The sequence below is a fragment of the Triplophysa dalaica genome, chromosome 18, assembly GCF_015846415.1.
Source record: "Triplophysa dalaica isolate WHDGS20190420 chromosome 18, ASM1584641v1, whole genome shotgun sequence".
In the NCBI taxonomy this organism is placed as follows: Eukaryota; Metazoa; Chordata; class Actinopteri; order Cypriniformes; family Nemacheilidae; genus Triplophysa; species Triplophysa dalaica.
This window is the reverse complement of record NC_079559.1, coordinates 20,259,375-20,287,066: the sequence shown is the minus strand read 5'-3', so window position 1 is coordinate 20,287,066 and position 27,692 is coordinate 20,259,375. Positions and strand designations below refer to the sequence as shown.

At 38.4% G+C, this 27,692-nt stretch overlaps 1 protein-coding gene across 3 annotated transcripts in view; it reads right to left on the bottom strand.

Annotated features, from left to right (window-relative positions):
- mib2 (MIB E3 ubiquitin protein ligase 2) overlaps positions 1–27,101 on the bottom strand; it is a 41,809-nt gene extending 14,708 nt beyond the window's left edge. The window contains exons 1-7 of one of the 3 annotated variants that reach the window (XM_056772911.1): positions 26,782–27,101; positions 14,934–15,317; positions 12,430–12,601; positions 4,546–4,652; positions 1,730–1,924; positions 1,510–1,652; positions 1,037–1,144 (exon numbers count right to left, since the gene is read on the bottom strand). In XM_056772911.1, coding sequence (XP_056628889.1) covers positions 1,037–1,144; positions 1,510–1,652; positions 1,730–1,924; positions 4,546–4,652; positions 12,430–12,601; positions 14,934–15,317; positions 26,782–26,794 — 1,122 coding nt within the window. In that variant the 5' untranslated portion in view covers positions 26,795–27,101. Of the gene's footprint in view, positions 1–1,036; positions 1,145–1,509; positions 1,653–1,729; positions 1,925–4,545; positions 4,653–12,429; positions 12,602–14,933; positions 15,318–17,964; positions 18,080–26,781 lie in introns of those variants that run through there. The other 2 variants (XM_056772908.1, XM_056772912.1) reach the window with 2 other exon arrangements.
- Positions 27,102–27,692: the final 591 nt, after the last annotated feature.

Genomic DNA, 27,692 nt, shown 5'->3' with positions numbered 1-27,692 from the left:
GAGAGAGAGACAGAGAGAGAGAGATTAGATCAACGCTAGGAGTGTGAAGAGGTGAGACACTATAATAAGAATGCATCATGTCCTAAAATTAGACAAAATCGTCTGAAGCTTCAACTAATCACTGCCACAGAACTCACAATCTGTTCAGCGGAAGAAGAAATAAACAGACACTATTAGCTATTAATAGCAGATTTTTCTACCAACACAGCAGGCTTCATGACAGGCAGCTTTAAGAGAAACTAAATATAATGAACACAGAAGAAGAGAGTGACTTGCAGCCTTCCCTGAAACGCAGATATAGGGCATTTTCCAAACGGCATTTATGTGTCCTTGAAGGGCCCTTCGCGAAGTGGACGCCATTTGTAAGGCCGTTCCACACGAAAGTGAACACCTGAATCCCATCGTGAAGGGCCCATTCAGAAGTCTGTTAGTCAAGGGCACATGTCATGGTCGCTTCAAGAAGTGTGTTCTGTTTGTGATCACGTGATCTTGGATTACTAAGCAAATGTGATGCGAGATTTTGAAGTTACCTACAACTGTAGGTACAATTATTTAGTTTGTATTTGATTTATACTATTATTTTCAGTGATACACATGATTTAACAAAATTAAAATAAAGTAAAAAGATCATTTAGTTTATAGGAAAGTATGTTTGATATGTTTAAAAACAACTATAGCTTTCCTTTATCATAATTCCCTTTATTAATACCAAGTGGAGTGAAAAAACTAAGTGAAATAAGGCATAATTACACAATATCTAACAAGAAGTATTAAAAATGTTGGTTATTTTCAACAAACGAGTGCTGGATTCAGAGAGCGCGTGCGGGGTGGTCAAGCTAACATTTGACCAGTCATTCCCTTTGTGAAGGGAGATCCAAACGCACTCACGAGTCACGAGAGACAGTAATACTCTACACCCTTCAAAGAGTTCACTTCAAGGGCTCAGCCCTTCAAAGGGAGTAGGGCATAGGGATGCTACCTTCCGTTTGGAAAATGCCCAGTCTTTATGTGTCTGGAAATGTCGTTCCATGCTTGCCTTAGTTAGAGCTCCAGGGTGGAAGGTCCAGCGGATGTTGTTACTGTACTGCACCCGGACATCTCCACGGTCTGTTATCCTGTGCACTGAGCCGATTCTGAAGATGTACTGACCAATAAAATGACGTACAAACACGGGTCAACCTCCAATCAATCAGTATACGTATTTGCATCCGAAAGCTATACAATTCCAAGGCGGGAATGTATCAAGGCAGGTCCCAAAAATAAAATTGCTTTCTTCAGTGACGACCAAGAAAGCGGTCAGAGAACACTTTTGTATAAAAAGGTTTTATTTTCAATCCGACATTTGTATAGTAGTTACGGTGCCTTTCCAAATTCATTCGCTGCCTTCATGTGTAAATGCTGTCAGCTTCCGTATCGTTCGGTCGCAGCCAATTATTCATTTTTGAATCAGTGTACAATTTGACAGTATGATGTTTTTACGCCCGTGTTATCAGTAATATGTGTATTCACCTCTGCCATTTTGGGGTTCCAGCCTCCGTGTCCCTCCTGCATCTGTCTGAGGATGTCCACCTCCAGCAGGCATTTCACCTTATCACCCTGCTGAAATGAGTGACTGTCTGCGCTCTCCTGCCGCTGGAGCTCCGCATGCTCACCTACACACAGATAAGCAGGACAAATAAAACCCTCTCCTGGCCAGCCGCTGGCACTTAACGTCTTTTACTGCTTTTACCTAATTTGGGCAGATGTTCTTTGAAGTAAAATCCTCCTTGAACATCAGAGACGTATTTGAGATCCACCTTCCCTTTGTGACCCATTCTGTAGACGTTTGTGGTTCCGTTGGACCAGGTAACGCTAGCCACGCTGCGACCCGATTCCTGATCCCATCCGCGGATGTCCACCACCTTCCCAACCTTTCCCTCACCTCCTGCTCACGCACACACATACACGCAAGCAAACGGATACGGACAGAAGCGGGACAGGGAGGAGTCTCAGAACACGGTCAGCGGTTTAGAAGGGCGTAAACGTGACAGCACTGACATACTAAAATGAGTGTGAACAGGAAACAAATCAGGCTGTAGACTTGAATGTTGCAACAGCAGATTATATACACGGCATCATCATAGAAGACTTCTGATCTCTCCTGACAGTCTCGTATTTACATGTGAACATTTAACCTGCACAAACACTCTTACACTCAATCGCAGGTGAGACCGAGAGAATCTCACGAAACCTTCCAAGAACAGTTTCAGCCCAATGGATTGTTTTGCGTTGTGATCCCATTTTCATGACATTTCAAAGAGTAGTTCGCCATTCCATTCTCATATGTGAACATTTTTACAAATCCATTGATAAATTGTTGTGCTATTATGCTTGTTGTAAAAACAAAACTGTTAATAGTACTGTTAAAGTGTCTTCCATTCACAACAAACAAATAAATTAAGCGTTTTGCGCAAGTAAATAACATACAAAGTCAATGCAAAGACGTGTATAGAAGCAAACTCGTGGCAGGCGGTGCGAATTGGGTAAATTGTTCCCGTTTGGTGTGAACCCAGCATTAGGGATCGATCAGACAGAACGCATTTTTTTGTTGTTGGACGCGCCTCTTGTGAATTGTTTTCAGTTGCCAGGAAGCGTTTTGCGCGCTGCTTATGCACGCCGGGCGGCTCGCGCTATAATCCTTAACAGGACAGCTATTTCAGTGGTTACCTAGCAACAGTGAAAAGAGCAGACCGCAGCTTTTTTTTAAAGACTCAACCAAAAGCACCTTGCATTTTCAAATAGAAAAGCGCATTATGTTTGATCGCCCGCTTAACCAACGTTAGTGTGACTGTCTCTAACCTAAATTTTACATTTTTCATTTAAATGTGTTTTTAAGTACCCGATGCCTAAAAATATAACCTGGACATGATATGGTAAAAAAATAAATAAATAACATGCACTAGTTACTACCAATCAAAAACACAACCTACCCAACTCTACACACAGACATGACAAACTATAGCACCAAAATCCCATTACACAAAGAGAATAAATGAAACCACAGAGGAATCAGACATCTAGTCTAAATAAAAGGACAAAGTCTTATACTTGATAAATCAGTGAACTTTGCATGGACGTTTTGACTCATTGGTTATTGTAGCCTCATGAAAACACCCTTAAAGGAGCATTTAAAAAAACAAACAGTACACGTTAATGTTGTATACCTAACAAGATCAAACATTTCATGTGAAACAGTGTATCAGCATGCTATAACACACTTTCCTTTTAAGGTAACACAGATAATGCAAGGATAATTCTGCAAACATCAATCACACTAAAGTCCTACAGGCTATATATAGACTTCAGAGCTTCACTCTTTTTTCTCCAGTTTACACTGAGCGGCTGTCTAGGGAAAACATCTGAAATCTACAACGTTTCACTATGAGTTCAGCTCTATGGACGGCATCTGTGACCCATGCCATATATAAAAGAAAACCCTTTTCAAATGTGCATTAGTGTAAGCTCATCTGCGCCTTTACAAACTGATGACAATTAATGTTAAGAAAAACATTACAGATGGTTAAAAAGTCGCTATGAAATGAAAACGGACTAGTCTTGTTTTTTATGGACCATTGCAATGTTTATTATAAATGATTTATTTTGTGCAGGTTGTTATATTTTATTTCAATCCACGTGGCTCTGAAGCTCGGAAAATGTACTGTCCATTTCCATTTCTGATTGAAGCGGCAACTTTTATTTATGCCATCAATTTGCGAAGGGAAAAATTAAGCCACGGTCTTCTATTTTTAACGTTTAGATATATTACTTTACTCAGAAATGCGCCACAATACTTAAGTCAATTGCAACTTCAAGTTCTCTTACAGACCGTTTCAAAGCAACAACATTAACAAACGTGACTGCACATGCACGCATTCATGGACTGCCCTTAACTTCCGGTTCACATTTGCAAATAAAAGAGTTATTGTAAATGATTTCTGATAACAAGCAACGAGATGAACCGTTACTTGGCTAAACTTGCCTCTCCAATATTTTATATTTAGACAGCGATACCAAGCTCAACCACTAAATGTAAACGTCTCATACCGGTTTCTTTAAATGCAACAAAATTCCATAAATTGTTTATTGATACAACTATTTTACAATACAATAATATTATAAACAGTTATATTATTAGACGCAAGAAAGACCAATAAACAAACACAGAGCAGAAGTAAACGGCAGTCCATGTGAACACGTCTGATGAAATGGTCTATGTCTATATTGGTCTTTATTATGTAAACTATGAAGTCTTATAAATGCTCATTTTACCAGAGGGATTACCTTTCTAGGTGGATAGAATTATGGTTTTGAGGTTCGTAATGCAAGTAATGTGGCGTGTCAACAGCCCCTTTCTTATTATGAACGTTGAGCTTTAAATTAGTTTTGCTCTTTTACTACCAACGGAGTCAAAAAAAACAATCTGTCTAATCGCATGTCAAGAAAGGTTCACTTTTATTTATTGAGCCCAGAATATTCCCTGAAATAACTAACTTAAATGTGCCTCACCATCTTGGTTGCCCCAGTCCCAGTCGGGTCCCCGGACCACCTTCACACCCTGGAAGATTCCTTTCAGAATGATTCGGGACAGGTTCTGTCTTGGTGTGAGACTCACTCTGAATTTGAGAAAAAATAAAGACAAGGTTTTTTTAATGCAACATCACTTCACGTAATGACCGTGAGAAATAACTCCTGTTATCATACATCTTGACACTCTTGATTACCTGCACAACATATGAATTTGACATTTACATTTATTAGTGTAAATGTAAAAACAATCCTAGCACCAAAAACTACTTTTCTGCTTCTACAGTTTAAGTTGATCAAAGATTTTCACATTATTAACGCACAGGTCTATTGGGCACGTGCCCAGGGCCCTGGCAAATTTCATATGTGTATATTTTTTATTGTGTTTATTTTCTCAATAAAATATGTCTGAAAACTGTGGAATAAAAGGATTATTTTTGCAGTCGTGAAGTATTAACCGTAGCAAATAAATAAATAAACACTCCTAATGCATTGTGGCGCTGTTTAGAAGGACATATAGAGGCGATTAAAAAACACTGTGTAATATAAGCGTGCAGAAGTCACCTGCAGAAAACAGTTAAGCTAAATAACAAAATAAAAACCACAGAAATGTGTCAAAAACATCTCAGCGAGCTGTGTTTAATTCCCATTGTTGGATTGTGGATAACTATGTTTATATTTTTTTGTATGTAAACACACTCTAGACGGACGTGATAACTGTTATGCCTGCGTCTCGTGTCGTTTGCAGAGTCTATAAATGATTTACATTTTTACGCACAGTTTATGTATCCTTCCACAGCAGTGGACCAATCAGAAGACCCTTAAGGCGGGACAAGTGTCGTAAGCTTTTGATTACAATAGAAAGTTGGCATATGGAAATTTCTTCTATCGAAAGAGTGTCACTAGACCCACGCGGTTTGCGCTGCGCTTTTTCAAACCATTCCTGAGAACAAAGATACGTCTTGTGCGAAACGCTCCTATGTCCTGTGTATTTGGGCATGGTGCAACACCGTTCTCGTAAAATAAGTGATGCCAGGGGGCCTTTGAAACATCCGTGCCCAGGGCACATCAAAGTCATAATCCGTCCCTGCTAATAATAGTAGCCAGGTTTCCATTACAGATTTCCGCATATTTTCCAGATGTCGATTAAAAAAATATTAGGGTAATGACTGCGTTTAAAGTGTATTTAGCTCTTCTTGCACGATAAGTCATTCTGGTCATACCTCTTCTTTGAATGTTTTATGGCAGGTAGCAAACCAACTTTAGTGCATAGTGCCACCTACTGTGATGTCTATATTTCCTTATATATTTTCATATTACCTCACTTTCCTAATCAATCTCCATACAGCACTCACTCGTTTTCCTGCATTTGGGCCATCATATAAGATATTACATAATGTGTATTCCTTACATCCTATATTCCCAAATGTTCTGACAAAACATACAGCCAAAACATACATGGTCATGTGACTTTTTTGTACACCACTTGTCTTGTAAAAACGACAAAGTGTTTTCATTGCAGTTTGGTGAAATACGCCTTTATCGTTTTGCCCTTACACCTCCGGCAAGCGTGAGAAGTTTATGCCGATACATGGGAGTTTTTGCGAATTTGATGCGTTTCCATTGCGCATTTCAATTTGCGAATTTTGAAGGGTAATGAAAACGCACCTAGTGATATTTTCAGCAAGTTTAACAAAACAATCTCCAAATCACTGATTATACATTCAATTACTGCAATGAGAAGATGACGACGACAAACACACAACAGGATAAATTGGTCCATATATAAAGAGAAAATGCCCCTTTGCGCATCATTGAGAAGTTCAGCCAAAGGAATATAATGAAGTCGTGTTTCACTGGTGTTCAGAGTGAAGAACAAATGTGATGTTTCTCATATGTGAATGTGCGTTCCAGGACACTCGACAGAGTTCGTCCAAGCACATCATGATTTGAAACACATGTTCTCAACACAGCTAATGACAGACAGGCTGTCTTGTGTCAACAAACCAAAGGAGATCTGGGAACCTGTTAAGAGAGAATTGCGAAATATTTGGCAGACGCTTTGCGCATAACTGAAAGAAACAACACAGAATCCCAACACGTACCTTATAGTAAAGATCTGATCTGACCGAGGAGCAAACGAACTGCCTATTCCCATAATTCATCCAAACGGTCAATCATCAGCAGTCGCTTCTCCGCCAAAAATATACCATGAACTCCGGTAGATTCATTAAATGCAGGTGTGAACAAGTCAGAAGGCAGCAAAGATGAAGATCTTTGACCTCTGTTAGTTATAGTTTCCTTCAACCACATCTCATTTTCTCTCAGTGTCCGGTGAAGAGAGCAGTAGGTTTATGTTCGACCTTGCTGCTCGCTGTCTTTTAGCATTTGGCACCACCTGTAGCGTCTGAAGGCTTAAAACAGAATCAGGATAAATCCCTAAGCAGTCTGGCCCTCCTGAATCTAGGGTGCATGTCCAAGAGCAAAGCTAATCCACAAACGCATGAAGCTGTCTGTTTATAAGCAACGATGGACAAAAACTGAGTGTAGATTACAGTGATGGCAAAAGTATGTTCTACAGTGAACCGCAAACATCCACACATTTTGTTATAAATGTCTCTGGACAGCAGATGCCTTGTGAAATGCCCTTTCATAGAGCTGGTTGGTCGTGTTTTATGCAAATTAAATTGAACTTCCAATTTATCACCGTCAGACCGAGATAAAAAAACAAAATTCGTTGTGAATCGAGTTCAAATGTGTATATATAGCCTGATAATCTGATAATCTGATTTTAAAGTGTTTTTTTTCTAGGTATGCGTTTAGGTAAAATTATCCTTTTTGTTTCATTCTGTGAACTACTTTCAATATATTTACCACATTTCAAACAAAAATATTATTTCTATTTCCAGTTATTTGCAGAAAATGAAAACTATTGAAACGGGTCAAAATAACAGACAATATGCTCTGTATTTTTCTGACCTCAAATACTGCAAAAGAAAACAAGTTCATGTTCATTTTAAGCAGTATAACAGTTATATTTCTATATACTATATATCTAGGAAAAGTTGAAGAATTCAATTCTATATAATTAACGCAGATTTTATTACAGTTTTAATGTGTCTTGTCATGCTGTAAATCTTTCACAGGTTTGATTCTGTTGAAATTCAACTAACACTGGACTGGATCGACCACAATACCTCTAGAAATGCTAATTTGAAATGAATATTTGGAATGGTGTCTTCATTTTTTCTGGGGTGGTAAATATTTGTGTAATTACTTGTGATTGAGACCCACTGCATTCATAAGAGAGAATTGGGACCAATCCTTACACGCTTACACAGTGTATAATCCATAAGTGATCGATGTGATAACGGCTTGTTCTAAATAGGTTTGTCGTGTTGCGCCGCATCCAGTGGAAAAAACTGAGGACTATAATGGGTTCTAATGCAGCTATGTTGTGTCATGTATGGTTTAGACATGGTGTTAAAAATAAAGGTGCTTCACGATGCCATGGTAGATTTTTTTTGTCTATATGATTCCATATAAAACCATATAAAACATCTGAAAACTGTGGCGAAAAAACCTCCGTCTGAACGATTCTTTGTGGAACCATACGTGATTATTCTATGGCAGTCATCCTCATTTCATCCGGATTGTGAGACATAGACTAATGAACCATTTAAAACTTTTGACTATTTCAGTTGTTTAAATTGAGCCAAGCGTCTACACACCGGAGAATCACATCACACGCGCTCTCAGGAACATTTATGTCAGTGATCTTTTTCCGCTATATCCTCTAATATTTTTATCTACATTTAAATTTAGTCATTTGGCAGACGCTTTTATCCAAAGCGACTTACAGTGCACTTATTACAGGGACAATCCCCCTGGAGCAACATGGAGTTAAGTGTCTTGCTCAAGGACACACTGGTGGTGGCTTCTGGGATCGAACCAGCAACCTTTGATTTACCAGTTCAGTGGTTTAACCCACTAGACCACCATCTCCACGGACCACCATATCTAGTGCCAAGCTGCCAAATGCGCTTCATTTTAACCCTTTCCGTTCTGTGTCTACCGCTTCTCTCCATGAAGAGCAGGTAGATGGATACACAACAGTAAAAAAAATGCAGCAATTTTATACATTTCATGAACCATGACGTCTACATTTAGCATTAGCATTATTGATCAGCATGTAAACATTTGTGACCCTGTGGAAACCCAGGCTAAACACTCATAATCCAATCAATTATTAGATAACACGCAACAAAGATTTCAATCTTTAAAATGGCATTATTCAGTCAATATTGAACAGAATATTCGGTAGGATGATTTTATGAAGAAAACAGTAAAAAGACATCACAACAAATATAAGGGTTCAAATTTTGTAATAAACAACGTTCTAATTGGTAAATTATTTAAAGATAAAAGTAGTTATGGAATGGAAAGGATAATTTAGTAAGTAAATGTTGTTTTCCGTTTATGATAATTACATTTGTTATTTGTGTGTTGTACATATTTTTCTTAATTTACAAATATATTTCTTTTAGAGCCTACAGTACATACATACAGTACATACATACGGTGGATATCAAAATATAAAGTAAATAGCCTTATGAAAGATCATATCTTATATACTGTATATACAACTGGGGTAAATTGATTGAATATTATCTATTTTCAAAAAACATATTGTCCGGACCTCCGTTTGGAAGAAAATATAAAGCCCGGACGTCTTGGAACTTTAATTGAATACCATGTTCCATGACATTGCTGTGAAGAACCTTTAAGGCACTTTCTAAGAGTGTATTGAGCACCTGTGAGAACTCTGAAGAGAAAAGTTGAGCAGCACTCACCATAAAAACACTCAATCCTTTACCAGAACAACAGAACACGCATCACAATGTGTCATAAAATTGTATACACTTGATAGATGGCTCAAATAATTACAGTAATATACAGTACAGTGTGTGTTTATATATATATATATATATATATACAGTATATGGCTCTAGCCAAGGTAGTAGATCAAGGTCAATCTCTTTTAGTCTGTTGACATAGAAACGTAGAAACATCCATTGTTACGTGCAGACCAGACACCATAAATATGCAGTCTGCAATATCCATGATCTCAAAATGACAATATTTATACCGCAAAATTTGTCATTGATTGCAAACTATTATCATTCATAGCCACTGTTACAAACCAAAGTGAAATACATAAGGTTAGGGATTTAAACACAATCAAATCAGTCCTCTATGTATATGCAGTACAGCTTATCATAGCAAGCATCACTAATGAATGATTAAACAGAACAAGTTAAAAACAGAAACACTGTTTATACTGAAAAAACATGAGTACTTTTATCATAAAAGCACTTTGTTCTCTTTAATGAACAACATTATGAACGCAGAGGCCTGTTTGTTACCAACTCCTAGTTGTACACCGAGCCAAATACACAACCAACATTCCCACAGGCTGAATCCTTAGTTTGTTCTCTATCTGCTTGATTTTGAAGGATTTTTCCCGCAGGACATTGGGGGATATCTCAAAGACTCTTATGATCTCTTGACAAGCATGTTGGGGGCTGATGCACTGTAACATAATCGTTAGATCCACAGGACTGTTTGTCCACGAGAGATAGCACGGAAAAACAAAGACAACAAGACAGAAGTTTCCTAGTAGCTGTCTTAGCCGATTAACAAGTTAGGCTGTTTCCCTAGCCCTACTAAACATATGGGAGGCCATATGCTGAACAGTCCTAACAAACCCTCGTCACCTCAGAGCCCTTTTGACCTTTGACATTCAAAACGAAGCATTCGACAGCAGTGGGATTACTCATCGTGCTCAAAACTGCTTCTTTCTATCGGAAATACAATTAATAAGCTGTAGGGTTAACAGGGTGCTCAAAATATACAGTATAACACCTTCACAGAATAAGTTTGAGAGTGAATTAAAGCTCTTGTCATATGGCGTCATGCTGGTGTCATGCTTGTTTAGGGATATCCCCTCATGTGATGTTTGTGTTTTAAGCTCAATGCCAGACATTCATCACTGATTCTGGCTTTCACATGATCTTTCTCCAAAATCCATTACAGTGTGTTTTTATTGTATTTTAGACGATGTTCTTAGATCTAACCGAATTGCTCGTTAAATGATGATGAGGAATGATTATTATATGAAAAGAACAAAATTGATAAACAAGCCTCTTTATGCATTCACTGTGTGTGGCCACACAGCACTTCCTACAACTACAGCAGGTGTATTTCTGTATTTATGCCAGTGTGAAATGAAGCCATTTATCCATTTAGGCACCTGCTGGTGGCAGTGTGTACACTGGGTACCGGGCTAGTTCATATGCGCGCACACACAAAGTGATTTCTCCTCCAAGTATTTATAATCCAGTACCAAAAATAGAAATGAAGATTCCTGTGGGGCATTTAACAGGATAATTCAGAACAGAACTTGACACTGAACAGGACAACACACACACACAATTTTTTTCACATAAAATCAAAAGTCTACTCCGATGTCCATTCCATTCCATTTTCTACCGCTTATCCGAACTACCTCGGGTCACGGGGAGCCTGCGCCTATCTCAGGAGTCATCGGGCATCAAGGCAGGATACACCCTGGATACACCAACCCATCGCAGGGCACACACACTCACTCATTCACTCAGGCACTCACACCCTACGGACAGTTTTTGTCCAGAGATGCCAATCAACCTACCATGCATGTCTTTGGACCAGGGGAGGAAACCGGAGTACCCGGAGGAAACCCCTGAGGCACGGGGAGAACATGCAAACTCCACACACACAAGTCGGAAGCGGGAATCAAACCCCCAACCCTGGAGGTGTGAGGCGAACGTGCTAACCACTAAGCCACCGTGCCCCCCCACTCCGATGTCCCACAAGCAAATTTAAATTTACATTTAGGCATTTGGCAGATGCTTTTATCCAAAGCGACTGACATTGAAGTAACCTATACATTTAAACATAGGTATTTGCAATCCCCTAGGATTAAACCCACACCCTTGCGTTGTTATTGCAATGCTCTTACCGCTGAGCTACAGGAAAACAAATAAAACGTACAGTGGACAGAACATATTCTGTAGTCTACAGTGCTCCAACAAACATCATAAATGTGTACTGCCGTGTACTGCCGTGCCGTGTGTAACTGTGTGTTCACACCAGACGCACATGAAGCGCTAAGCGTCAGTGATTTACATCAAGTTCATGCAAAGACCCGATAGGACATCCTGCGATGTGGTTCGCGAATTACGTGCAGCAAATTGTCGTTTGACGCGGGATACACCTGATTCACGTGAATCGTTTGAGTTGAAAATCTGAACTTTGACAAATATTCGCGCCGCCAATCAGGAGCTTGCTCTAGTAGTGACGTGATTATGACGTAGCAACCTGTACGATACATCGAAATAGGAATAAAAGGATCTTGCTTGGAAGAAAGTGAGTGAGGAGGTCGGACAATCTGGTAAATTGTAAAAAACGCTTATTACTCAAATTGAGCTATATATGAGCAGAAGCCCCTCCCATGACATGAATTCGCGTCTGTTGTGAAGTGAATTTCAAGCGCAAATGAAGCGAGTAAACTCAGAATGTTCAAGCGACCAACTACGCATGAATAGCTCGATTTATTCGTGCAAGTCGCGTTTGGTGGGAACACTCTAAACGTATGTGAGAGTAGCGTAGGTCATTTGAATAAATCTTGAATAAAACAAAATCTCCCATGAGACCGTGAGAGTCGGTCTGACATTTAGACACGGCTAGCGCAGACAGAGAGAGAGCTTCACAGTTTAGTCACGCAGAAGAGCGAAGCAGAGTCCTATGAAAGAGAAGAATACTCACGGTTGTGAATGTGCCGTCTCATAGCGCTCAAAGGCGTGTGTCAGGTCATGCTTGTTGTTCATGTAACACTGAGTACACAGGTCGTAGTCAAAGCACACCTTACACTTCCAGCGCATTCCCATAATGCCGTGCTTCTTACAGCTGTCACAAATGATATTTGAATGTCGGACACCTAAGAGCAAGAGAGGAAAATGTAGATGTAAGCATACGCAGTGTAAGCTTATGTTACATGAAAGCATCATGAAATTCTTGAAATAATGATGGTTTTGGTGAACCCGTCAATACACTTACTGGTGAACTTACCGGCTATGCTCAATGCTACACAGTAGCCCACTGAGAGTTTTATCGTGTTTAAAGTCTGTTTTCCACTCGCTTTCGCTCCATTAAGCAGAAAGAAAGTGTTTGGGCCGCATTTTAATGATGTCAATAAGCACTACGTATTTCTTTTAGTCACGAACACAAGAGCCCCAGTCAACTGCAGACTGAGATATAAGCAGACAGACAGAAAGAGCAGTTATATAGCCTGTCAGACAGACAATAACAATCAGACGGGGAAGACAGACAACCTGAGAGAGCAGATACACAAATGGCTGACACACAGACAGAACAGATTGAAAAGATGGAGTGCCAGACAGAGCAGAACCAGACAAGCAGACAGACAACCCCGCATAATCTGCACTTGCATACTCGCATATTTCTCAGGGAGAGCAAAAGCTTTCAAATGTATTTTTAAAAGTAAAATTATTTTAGGTTTGTAATACTCAAGTTTGAATGAAACCCTCCCAAATTCATTATTTCAGGCCTTATGGGGTCCCTTAATGCTAATGGGGGTTCAAACACTATGCTAAATTCAAACTCTGCACAAAATGTCCAGCGCATGGCACCAATGATACACTCAGAATAAAGTGATTCTGTCCCATTAAAGAAACACTCCACTTTTTTTGGAAATAGGCTCATTATCCAACCTTCCTAGATTTAATAAATTGAGTTGTACCGTTCTGGAATCTATTCAGCCGATCTCCGGGTCTGGCGATAGCACTTTTAGCATAGCTTAGCATAGAACATTGAATGCAATTAGACCAGTAGTATCGCGTTCAAAAATGACCAAAGAGTTTCCATATTTTTCCTATTTAGAACTTGACTCTGTAGTAATATCGTGTGCTAAGACCGGCGGGAAATGAAAAGTTGCAATTTTCTAGGCCGATATGATTAGGAACTTGTGGTGAGGAAGGCGGGACGGGAGTCGTGAGGCGGGGCCAGTGGCGTGAGTGATAGTTGGAATCAGCTGTGAGAACAGCGGTCCCGCATATCTCACGGAGGAAATCAGGAGCATAAGAGGACGAGTGACGGGACTGCTGACGAGAGAGGACCGGGCCCGGACATGTTTTAACTTTGTATTTATGTTATTGTGGCCGCCAGTCGACCGTGAGGTGGCTGCTGGTCTTTTACTTCCGTGTTATTGTTTGTTTATGTTTGATTCAACTTTATTTAAATGTTCTCCAGTTCCCGCCTCCTTCCCTCCTTTTATTGAACCTTGTTGCCGTTACATGGCCGCAGCAGGCGTAGTGAGATCACGGTCCTCGTGCCAGCAGTTGGTCCCATTTGATATGTTGAAGGAAGTTAGCCTATTTCCACAAGCGCTGCGTGACATCACTGAGGCTGCTGCGGCCATTTTAGCGGCAGCAAACTTCCTTAATTATTGAGCCGGAATGGGAGTAAAGTTCCTAAAACTCAACTAATTTATTCAGGGGGAGTTGGAAAATTAGCAAATTTTCCAAAAAAAGTAGAGTGTTCCTTTAATTCACCCTCTTAGGACATTGGGACAAAATAAATTATTTCTAAGAATGTTGATAACTGGTCCCCATTCACTTGCACTGGTTTTGCTTACATACAATAGAAGTGAATGGGGCTTCAAAATATCTTCTTTTGTGTTCTGCGGACGAAATGAAGTCATAAGACAGAAATGACAAGAGGGCGAGTAAACGATGACCAAGTTTTTATTTTTGGGTGAACTTTAATGGTGGTGGGCAGAAATGATGTTGCCAGCAGCAATAAACAAATGCTCTGATGTAGCCATGTTTGCCATTGAAGCGGCTTCAGTATTTTGATCACCAATCCAGTAGCTTATTGAGTAAAGAAAATGTGCCAGCACACGATGATGTATTGTATCTGTGATCACAGACATATGATAAGATGATCTGACTATAGAGATGAATGCTCATTGAAAGCAAGGGCACTGTGAAAGTACACAGGTGCTTAGATGTAACCTCAGACCATTACAGACAAATAAAGCCAATAAAGATCTTAACCTGTGGCCACAGCTGGTGTTTTTAGATTCACAGAGATACACTGCACAGCTCAAGCACCTGAGGGAGTGACAGACCTCTCGTACAACACCTGCTTTCGTCAACCATACTGTTAATCGCATCCTTCTCTATAGTACTGGAATCCTAAAGTCAACACATCCCGCACATGACAAAGCAATCTGTTCAATAACATCTCACCTATCTGTGCGTTATCATAGAGAAGTAGGTCATAGGCGCCCTGGTAGCCTGTCCGATAATTTGTGCGAGTTCCGCAGTCCCACTGCACCACTACGGTTTTGTCAGGCGTGGTGGTGCTGCCCTGACGCCCGATTTCCACCACCGTGCCCACGTGGCCCTCGCCATCATCCTGGTTAGCCCACTTCCAGTCCACGCCGCGAACCACGCGCATGCCGACCTCCATGCTGCCGCGCGCCGGCTGGCCGCCGTGCCCTGCTTCACTGTACTTTCTGTGAGGACGTGGAAGGGGGGCCGTGGGGAGGGCAGCGGTCGCTGCTTGGGGTCGAGGCGCCGGGATTGGAAGGGATCCGAGTAGGGGGGTCTCTGGAGACAGATCAGGGGTGACTGTACAAAAGACAAAAAATAAAATTAGGTAATTAGGTGCGCACTTGTTTCATGTTTTCAACTCTACTTTGTACTTAATAAAAAAATAAGTTGATGTGATAATGTGAATAAAGTGTGTCTTAACATTATAAGACACGCACCTAATTTATAGCTTAACACATGATACTTCTCTCAAACTGTGTAAGATAGAAAAGTATTTTCTATATCCTCATGTGATTTCGTCAAAATACGTCATTTGGTCTTTTTTTCCAATTCCCTCCTGTTTTTTTACATTTAACAGGTGATGATACATGGTTATACAACAATTACATTCAGTCCCACATTACTGACGGTCATTTTTAGGTTGTTGTTCCTGCATTGCACTTAGCAAACTTTTTAATTCCAACAAAAAGAATAAAGCATAAGTGGAACTGATAAGAGGTGTAGTAGCGGCTCCACTTCACTCACATACTTTGTTCCAGATTTTATTAACAATTATAAAAGTAGTCAAATGTTGCCTGAAATATCTGATATGAAGCTATTAATTGGAAATAATTTATGAGTTATGTATGAGCCCAGAATGAATGCTTAATGTCCCTGTGAACCAAATGTGGCCATCGTCTTTATTTCAGTGTTCTTACATAAATACGAATGAAACCGAATCACAAACGTGAAAATAGAGGATGCGGCTTATATTTGAAACTATGAATCCAGTAACTCAGAGATGACGTATGTTTGTAGGCTAAATGGAAGTATGCGCCGCGCTTGATCCCTCGAGCAAAAGCCTATGCATATTTCCCATAGTGCAAAAAATAAGCTCTGTGATTAGGTTTATGATGTTTACACGTTTTGTCTATCAAGATAATCTTTACAAATGAACACCACATTTGTTACTTTTGAAGCCGTAACACTATCGGCAGAAGTAAAAAGCTAACACAATGTTATAAACCGACTACACTTAAAGTCGCTTGAAATCAACGTCACCACCAACAAGCCTCAAACAACTCTTCAAAACTTTCTTAAAAATATGTTCCCTGGTATGTAATTACTCCGTAAATGAATCCGCATCTACGTTTTAAGAGATTTGTGCCCATGTTGCATTATTTGTGAGCTTTCCAAGTAGTCAATGTTAGCAACCGTTTTTCCTACTATGGGAGTCAGTGGGGGGCAAAATCTGTCTGGTTATAAGCATTCTTCCAAATATCTTTCTCTGAGTTCTTCAGAACAAAGAAATGTATCCAGATTTGGAACAACTCTAAGGTGACTAAATGACGACAGATTTTAATTTTTGTGTGAAGTTCCCTTTAAAGAATGTTTAATAAATACTTCAAGATTCCGTTAGAAAATAAGACCTTTGATTTCATGGTGACTTTAAACGTTAATATAAGCATTGGAATTTTGCATTGAATGTCTACAGTGTTTTTTTTTAATCAGTCAACGTGCTGATGTCCCACTTAGCTCTGACTAACAAAGACCTGATCCAGACCCGGTGAAGTGTACTTCACCCACAGGAAGTGCTCCCTTCTGCTTTCTGTGAGCCTCACAAATATATGACCATGTATAATTCATGAACTTCCCCTATTCCTGAGAGCTCATAACCCCTCAGCCTGACAGATAAAGTTCATTCGGGGTCAGAGAGGTTTCACCACTGTATTGCTGCAGCAACTGAATTGAATTAAATATGAATTTATTGTCATTGTTAATAACAAATAGATAACACCAGAGCAACCCACAATGTAGTAAGAATCCATAAAATGCAATCCACTATATGTGCTACCATTTAGTACATTATTGCCAACGATATCAATAATTACTGTACATAGAATAATTACTGTTCATGTAGCAACAAAGCAACCTTCAACAAAAATAAGAGAAAGAATTCATAAAGTGCCGTCCACTTTACCCCTTAATACCAACTTGTATAAACAAAATATATTACAACTTGCAATGAAAGTGAGAGTTCAGAAAACAGCACTATTTCACATAGTAAAGACACAGTTTGGTGTGAGATTTTCTCTTTAACCTCAAGGTTTAAAGCTGCGAATGGAAAGCTTATGCTTCACATCTGTAGCAGTCACCATTTCCACATTGAGATGGAGGGTATTTTCGTAGTGTATTAAGCAACTTTGACACATTGCTGCCAACAGTAAGACTCCCATATGCCAGATACAATAATAAACATTTAAGTATTTCACCAGACATGTTACAATTCTAAGTAATAGTAGAAGATCTATCCATAAACTTGTGCTAGAATCACAAAAGTGGTCTTTTGATTAGTTAAAGTCAATAAAATCTGTCTCCGTCAGAAACCTCGGACAAAAATGGCAACGTGCTGCCAGGGCTGGCTATCGTCAAACACATATGGAGACCGAACTTAAAACAAAGAAAGCGGACAAAAGATAATTCACTCAAGATCGAGAAAAAAAAGCAGGGGACGGGGATTTCATCAAGTCCTGACACATCCATCCCTCGTGAAAACATCTTCACCTAAAGCCATGTGTGAACCGACGAAAGCAACTGCCCCTGCAAACCCACCATGAAAATGAATGGGTGCAAAATCCATGCAATCTTAAACTCTAATATGTAACAATGAAAAGGAGAGTTTGCTAAAAGCACACACACTGTGAAAGGTTAAACAAAAGCAGAACAAACAAGCAAATCGACTTACACCCCAAAAGTTTGATACCACTTCGAATCATCTGTAGGCCTTTTGTTTCACGTACATTTGAAGCTCGACCTCGATCGTTTCATTCAAAACTGTGTCTAAGGTGACCTGTTTCAGCAGTCCACAACTGTTTGTTTTTTGGATGAACTTTGCTCTTTTTTTGTGAGAGGTAAAGGAGGGGGGTGGAAGGAGAATTATAAAGGCACACAAAAATGTTCATGACAGAAACACATACAACATTCGTGCACTGTTATCCGTGTTAAACAACGTACAGGAATATTTTTTTAACTACATGCTTAAGCTTTAGAAAATAAACCATCGATATTAAAATAATCTGAAAAACAGTACCTTTACGGTGGTTTACAGAAACCTGAAGCCTTTGTTGGTTTTGGACGGGAGTTCATCACAAAATCAGCAGCATTATATCTATGCTGCATTGCATTAGAGTGATGTTTAATGTTGTATAAACAATAATCATACTGCAAATGGGGCATGCATACACTTTTAAAGAGTAAATATTTTGTTATTATTTTAAGGTCCTACTTTGATTTATGGAGTGTGTAAAAACAAGTTTACGTACATATATGGTGTGAAAACAGTTTCATTTTCTAATATTAGGCAGTTTTTATTACCTTACTTCTTGAGTGACTCTCAAATGATTCCTTCGGCGATTCATCTGTCTAATCCCCTACTTTCTGTCAACCTACTCTGATTGGTCAGATGGTCTAGTCTGCTGTGATTGGTCTACCGCGTGCAGTGTCGCAAATGGAACGTAGACGGCCATTACGTGGAGTAACCCAAATCTGCCCCGGAAATGAAATTAGAACGACAGACGATTCGTTCGGGGGATTCAGAGTCGAAAAACTTTGTTATTCGTTCACTTTCGGCTTTAAAACTTTGGTAGACTGCTTCCATCAACACACAGCAACATTTAACACTGCATGAAATGTCGTTTTTAGGACATTTCATAATTGTCATAAATAATCCTGTCATAATATCTCAAAAATGTGTGACAATGTATATAAATCGATAAAAAGTATAAACAACATGGCATCACCAAAGATTTCAAAATCAGTACATGACAATATGGTTGTGATATCAAGAACTGAAACTGACACTAAGAATTTACAGTTGCCCATATTTTTCACTACATGCACTACAGTGTGCTTACCCAACAAAATACTTGTAACTACATAAGAGGTTGGGGTATTTTAAGAGTTTGTGCCTATTTAGTAGGCAATTACACAGCCACACAGTAAGATGCGGACATATAGAACCAAATGTATTAAACTGTAGTAAATGCACAACATCACACAATCAACATGTCTTCATTTCAGCTTCATATGAGAGTTGAACTCCCCCAGCATGTATTTAAAGCTCAATGACGTACTATATAAAGTGGGATTAGGACAACCTGTACAGGTCACATGATAACCCGCTTCATCATCCCATTACAAATTATCTACCCATCATATTCACAATCAGATGAGATGTGTTTATGTAACACGCAGATATTACAAGGTCTTGCAGTTTATGAGCAAATTTTTATACTAAAGACTCACAAAACACGTCAATTTTAACCCTTAGGCAACAATAGGACATTTTAAATATTTTTATACAGAACCTGTATAAATCGTGAGATTTAAGGGACCTTTCCTCACTGTTATAAGCAAAACTCATTTTCATTTCTGTTATTTTTGCAGATGATTTGCCTCTGTCATGATTTTCATTAGGCTCTCTTTTAAATACAGAAAGTTCTAGTAAAAATACAGTATCATAGTTATATTATATTCAATAATTTTAAGTCATAAATTGAAGGCAGTGAGACTAATACAACCATTACTTTGTAATATGAAATATGAATTAAATTATAGTCATATTAATCTGATATTTTTATATTACACAAGAAGAACCTACAGTACGGGGTGATTATTTGCCACAATAATAATATCCATGGAAACAACAAATGTTAAAATCCTACATTTTCTTTGACTAGGGCAAACATACAACATAAATATCAAATATGATATTACCCCAATAAAACAAGATTTGTGCAACAAATTCTATATTCTGTGGGAAGGCAAAGCAGGCACGAAATCATAAAAATAACAGAAATTATTAGAAAAAAATATGGTGCGCGCCACCAAGTACATTTAAGCTAACGCACTACCATCAACAGACTTGAGGAATTTTTGAAGCGGTTATTTCAGTTGTCTATTTTACCTGTTGAAATGTATTCGTAGTAATGATCTGTGAGTAAGAGCTCTCAAATACCCATGAAGTCCTGCAGACATCACAATAGATCTCGGTACCAGACCTAATAAACAACCGTGCATTAAACAAAACCCGGTTTACTTAAAGAACTCCAAGAAACAAAATGTGGATGTTACAGGAACATATTCATCATCACAAGACGTCTACAGTCACAGGCCACACAGGGAGCCGGCAGCATGTCAGCCACTGCCGACAATACTGCTGAGCCAATCAGAATCTCCGACAGCGAGCGTTTACCAGGAACCCATGTGCTGCTACAGGATGGGGCCAACGTTTAGTCCTTTGCGGATCAGATTATCTAGCATGGGATGGGAGAGAGGCAACCAAGGTTTTGTCTGCTCACTAGACCAAACCTTAGGACTACACGTTCAAAGCTTTTGTTGCTGTAAAAGTCCTCTAATGTCCACTGCTCCGTTTCACTCTTTAAAATTCAGCAGCTGGGACGCCTCATGTGAGCACAGAGCTAAACGCATCCATCATACTGCGGGACGCGAGACATGTGCATGTGCATGCGTATACACAAACACCTACCAACACAACAACCTTCTCTCAGAGAGCCACTACGCCGGGAATCCAAGAGTTTGTTCGTGTATTCAATAAATCAACAGACAGCAGCAAAGCACACATTACATGAAAGATGTGTCAAATGTTGGATAGATGTTAAAGACGAAAATAAGAACGCTATTCCAGATTTAAAGCCACTCTAAATGTCATTTTTAAGTATGATCTTGACCTTTGTACCGCCTCTGCACACACCTGATATTTATACATGTCTGATGATCTGAAACCAAACAGTACTCATTTCCCACTAGGGTGCCAGTTATGACATTTCTCCACTGAAAACACTGGTAATACCGATTACGCCACACATTTCACAAGAAATTGGTCAATCACGCTCGCCATATGTAGTACTTATTTTTACAGCTTCAGGGTAACTTTATAGTAGGGTTGCACGGTGTACCACGGTGCTAGCATCGCGATGCTAAACCTTCAAAATACCCGCAATGCCTCTCTATTTTTGAAACGGTAGTATCGTAGTACCGTAGTTAATGTTGCATATGCACATTTTTCATTTGAACACGTACATCTGCCTTTTTGCGGTGTTTATCTCCTAAATGAATGTGTGTTTTGAGCGACTTGAGCGATTTGAACGAGTTGGTTAAATGATTCACTAACTTTTTAGTTCTGCATTTTAAGTAAGCTTAATATTTCCCTTTATAAAGACTGCTGTATCAATTAAATTTGTCTAACATTTGAATTACTTCCTACGTGAAAAATGATCTAGTGTACTTAAGTATTTACTACAGTAAACTACTAAAACTTATAGATACTAGTGTTTTTGAGTCTTATCATAGTTAATATTTAAGTATACTACAGTATTTGCTACAATCTATCCAATTAGTACAGTTAATACAACAACATATTCTATTGCAAAGTATAATAAAGTTTACTGTAGAAGATAGAAAATGTTTAATCTAAATGTGTGTATTTTTGTATAGATTTGAATTATATGGCACAGTATCGTGATACTACTTGGCATCGAGATACTTCAGCTGGTATAGTATCGTAAGACATGTTTATGGTACCGTGACAAGCCTACTACATAGTAGTTACACAGTAAGTACAAAGTATGTAGGCTACATAAAAAATCTGTAAAATAACGTGGCATCAAAACTTTATGAATCATAACCATTTTCAATTTTTTGAAGGGTTGCAGACATTCAAATTAAGTGTAATAATATTAAACTAGGGTTTAATAAAAAAAAACTTAAATAAAAACTTTAGACAAAAAGAAAAAGACTCGAGTTCTTCAAGAAAAAAAATGCTCTATTAGAATGCACAATCACATTACACAACTTTATGCAGATTTAAAACTTCACAAAAAAATTGTGTAGATTACAACTTTAAAGTGTGTGTACGCACAATTTTTTTCAGATTTATGAAAACCATGCATACGCCAGAAGCTGTGAATATTTCTATTTATAAATTCCAGTCAGCAGAAGACAGAGTACATGTATCTCCACCCCATTTCGTTACCAAAATAGCCATATATGGATCTTACAACGCTTCGTTGTGCATAATGTCATCTACATTTCATTGCATATCTTGCATTGTATAATATGCATATTTCTATCCATGTGACGGTAAGAAACATTTGGAAGCTATGAGGACCGCTCTTCCTCCGTTGATCGATTTCTTTTACATACTTTAAATACTGCGGTTTAGTTTAGGAGGAAGTAACATGCACCTCACACTCCTCGCTGTCAAGAAAAACTGGAAAGTGGTCAAAAGACACAAGAAATATATATATATATATATATATATATATATATTTTTTTTAATTTAAGATCTAATTTGAGTGATTAATTCCAATAATAAAAGTGGAATATTTAAGCAAATGTGTATATAAAAGCGGTGGTTCTCAACAGGAGGAGGCCAGCTGACTTCCAAGGGGGCCTCAGGATGACCAATAGTTTAAAATGAGAAAAATGAGGATCGAAAATTACTTTCAAAAACAAGATTTTCTTAATATTTGGCCATTTTATAGTTAATAAACATTTCTCAGATTAATATTAAGCTCCGAAATACTTTATGGGGTAGACATTTTGAGGTTTTGTGAGCGTGGCTTTTTCAAATACAATGGGCGGGGGGGGGGGGGCTTGGAGTCAAAATGTTGAGAATACCTGGTCTAACGTGTCCGTACGGTGCACACTTATTTACGCCAAGTTTATTTTTGTTAAATCTCGATATGTGCCTTTTGATTTGTGTCCAAACATTTCTTAGCCTATTTTGAGCCTACGCAACATTTATACATAAGACCCCAGAAATCTACAAGTTAAATGACATAAAAACAAAGGGCCATCTCTGTTTCGTCCCTACTGTCTTGTTTTACTGTGAAAATTATGAAGTCTACCCGCTTCCTTAACTTCTCCAAAACATCCTTTGCTTCTTTTACAAAGCCTATTGTGAGAAGAATTAAGGCTATTAGGATTGGCAATTTCAAATGGATAAGCCAGCTTTGAAAGCATGAAAGGGAAAAAGATCCCATTCCTCCCTTCATTGCTCTTTCCAAAGCAACACCATCTCATGTCAATTATTCACCAGTAACGTTTCTGTACAAAGCACATCATTACAATATTGATCGGTCTTAACAACATATTTTTACTAACTGTTAGAACGACATTGTTCCAAATGCAAGGCGCAATGAGTACAAATGCTAAAAGACAGGTATGGCATCCCATCATTGAGATTGGATGCTCATTTTAATATTGTGGGACTTTTACACTATACATACCACATTCACGGCAGAAATATGATACAATGCATGCGTAAGAAATCTAACTACATTTGTCATGTGATACTTGTTTGGTTTTCCTTGGGTCTATGATTGGACAGTTCATCTGTATGGAGCCTAGACTCCATGGCCCTGATGTGGCCTCGTCAAAGCATTTTAACTATGAGTTGAGAATGTAAACAGCAAGCTACTTTTCGGAACAACAGTGTTTGGTCAGCCTCACTGTCTTCTTCTTGTACGTTTTCTTCATACAATGACAACATCAATGAGAGAAGACTTGATATGACTACAGCATTGTTGAACCATACTTCCTAAAGTCTGCAATTGTATCTATTTAATTTAAAGAATCTACAACATTTGAACTGATAAAGTGTGCAAATTTAGCTATAAAGGTTGAAATCATTTTCCTTTGACACATACTGATGTGAAAAATTTATCAAATTTAAGACAATTATAACAAATGTAAAAATATTTTTCACATGCATATTAAGTCAGGATATTGTAAGTTACAAATGCGAAAGATCAGAGGACTGGGTAAAACTGAGGTAAACACCAGTGCTCGAATTGAATCAAGTCTTAAGTCATAAGACTTTTTTTTGGAGGGGGTTAGTCTCGCAATATACAGTTTACACAAAATAGCAATATTTTATCATAATATGCATAACTATATACTATTTATTGATAGCATAATTTATATACAATATACAGGCATAAATAAAAGAACAGGCTTCTTTTACTGTATTTCGGATCAAATCAATGCTGGCTTGGTAAACAGAAATGACTTTTAAACAGTAGTGTACGTCCAAGAGGATAATTCTAGCATTTTTGTAAATATAGTATTTACTATTTTTCCTAAAAACAACTGCATGATTGACACTTTGTGATAATAATGTTTGTTCCTAAGTACTTGTTAAGATGCAAGAAACTAGTTTATTAAATATTAAAAATATAAATTGTGACAAGACCGGCTGTCTGTCTGTGTGTTAGTGTTGTGGGGATTTTTCAACGATTTCAGTGCAGTTTACATAGTTACGTCCAGGTGACGGCAAGGAACTGTTATGAGTGAGTCTTTCAGTCAGCAGAGTATTCAACCACTTCAGTCCAAAAGTCTGCTTGATTCAGGAACTAACTATGGCTATCAATATGTCAATCAGAGCTATTTCAAGAGTGAATCCCGCATTTATATGCCGATGTTATTCCCGAAACTTTTCAGCGTGTATGTGGCCATTGTTCTTAGCAGCCTGAGAAACGAGTTTTATACAATTCTGAATGGATTATATATACCACAGACACCGCACAAAGAGCACTCCCTTTATACTTACTAAAAGCTGTCACTCATCTACATCAAGATCTCTAGCACCCAAGAACCAGGCCTAATAATAATAATTTACGCAAGGAATACAAAAGCCCCGACATGGAGTTGATAAATAAAGTGGAAAGATAGACAGAGAGAGAAAATCAAGAGTAAGTAGAAGCTTCCTCTTCCAGACTGTGAGTGGAGTTTTATTATTCTCCATTTTTTAGCTGAAGCCAGCTTCATCAGAGTGATGCCAATTAAGCAGTCATGTCAATGATACCCTACGCTTAGTGGTCTATAGATGTGGGGTGGGGTGTTTCAATTTAAAGAGACATGACAACTAGCCCAGAAGCAAACTTCATATAAATTATTGTAAATAATTAATTCACGAAATTTACCATATCCATTGCATGCATTTAATCACATTTGTCATCCTTTTTACTCAAATAAAAATATCTGAAGGCCTCCCGAGTCTATTTTTTATGCCTTATGGGGGTACCGTCCCACCCAACCCCCCTTCAGTTCGAGCACTGGTCCACATACTACAATATAAGGTAAATAGGTATTTTCATACTTAGCATATGAGGGACTTCTGAGAGATTCTTCCTTTACACTAAAGGTGTTATAAAATGTTGGTACATTTTTAGGTCGAGGTGATCAAACACAGAACAATTATTCTACTCAACATCAATGTTTTATAAGCTATTTTCTTGTATGGTCATTTAGGTTTTTGTAGGTTGTGAGTGAATTGTGTCTGGGGTGTACTAGTAACTGTACACCATACATTGATAAACAGTCTGTTCCTAGCAAAAAGCTGTCATATAATATCACAACACTTGGAATACGGTGCACAAATCCTAAGGACTACTTTTGTCAATCTTTATGGTGTTGCTCTTTTGAGAGAAACTAAAAGGAAAGTTCTGACTAGAAGGTCATAGGTCTATCTACAGCTTCTAATAACAAAAGAAAGAATGCCGAATGGCAACTTAATGCCACTTGTAACTACTTTGGTACCTAATGACTGATGCAAAAATACATGATAATAAAAATCACATCTAATTCCTGAAAGACACTAAACTTACTGGTGACTGGTGTGGTCAAACATACTTGCTACAGTACATGATACTGTACATTTTCACTTTTGCACTATCTGTGAGAGATGATGCCTCCTTTAATTAATATTCAAATAAAAAGGCCTATTACTGAAACACTTTTAATATCGGTACAGATAGATCAGCTTTGGGGCGACAAATATTGACACGTAGCAATTTACCAGCAGAAACAAAGACATGAGATAACACAGGTCTACAATGCAAACAGATTGGTTAGTTAACCACACCTCTACAAGAGAAGAAAAATGCTGCCAAGCAGATGACAATCATGTAAAACAGAGAGAACTCAGAATCAGAACATAATAGAACCTTAAAAAATCTGAAAAATGGCTCCATCTCTAATAGAAATTCAGAAAAATCATCATCATCTGAAAATTCTGTGTGATTCTATAACATTGTCATGATGACCCTTTACAAAACCTTCCTATAAATTCCTAATATAAAAAACACAACGTACCAAAAAAGCACAATTCTATTAGCATGTTTTTGGACATTTCTATTGAAATCCCCTATATATATATATATACATGTGTGTGTGTGTGTTTGTACGTACTGTATATGTTTAGTGTAGTGTTTGTATAAGCTACATAAATAGAGTATTACGTGGTAATTGTCAAATGTAATTGGTTGATTACATGGTTTATTGGCTGGCTGTGAGAGACGTGATCAATAGGAACACGTCTAAAAAAACTAAAACATGCAAATTGATATGAATATTCAAACAAAAGAAGTAAGCAATATTCACGGCCGCGACACCCCCGTTTAACCGATGTAATGTTAATATGCATCATAGGCACACCACGCGCGTGTACATAAGATTGTGTCATCGTGTGCGCGCTTACCTGTCGACAACATTAATGCTTGCGCGATAACTTCACAGGGTTGCCGATTAACCTGATTATACGGCTTTACGAGCGATTATAACAGCGCTGAGCCGCGGTGGACGCGCATGTGTCACGCGCGTCAGCCACGCCACTGGACATCCATCACGTCAAATCTCCTCTAATCTTCCGCACGGGCTCCGCGGTCTGCGTTTAACATTAACGCCATTAAATAACACAAAAACAACACGTCAGTACGACATCATTGTGAAGGACAGGAATCAAAACAGCGCTAGTTGTGCTAGCAACAGTGAGTGGGGTTAGTCTGGGCACGCCCACGCCGCGCGTCATCACTGCCGATGGTGCTGCTGCTTCCCTTAAAAAGACGCAGCAGTTTGCAAAGCTACGAATTCCACTATGGCGAAGGACCCACTCACGAATATTAATTAGGTGACGCTTCGGTAACGTTACCAAGCAACGTCAGTAGCCCTTAAATGGTTAAACGAAAATGGGTAGTTTATAAATAAACGTGTAAATGTGTCCCATGATGTGACAGCATCATTTTAGAAATAGCGCGCCTATGGCAGATCGGTGACATTTAACATGCAATATTTAAATACCGTCTTCTTTCAAATATCTAAAATCTTTAAACGGTTTGAGAGGACAACATAACACAACACAACCGAAAAACATTATTTGCTTTCAAGTAATAGTTAACTTTCAAAATCATGACATAATTTTCATTTTAACAGTAGCATATAAACAAGTTTAAGTGATAAATGTGAGATCGATGTGAATATTTACAATACTGGATGTTCCTTGATAAGTGCTGTTTGTGATCAGAGAGTTCTGTAAGGGCCGTTTGTGGTTAACTTTCTGATGTTCTTTAATATAAAAATATCTTGAGTGTATAGCAAAATGTAACTTATTTC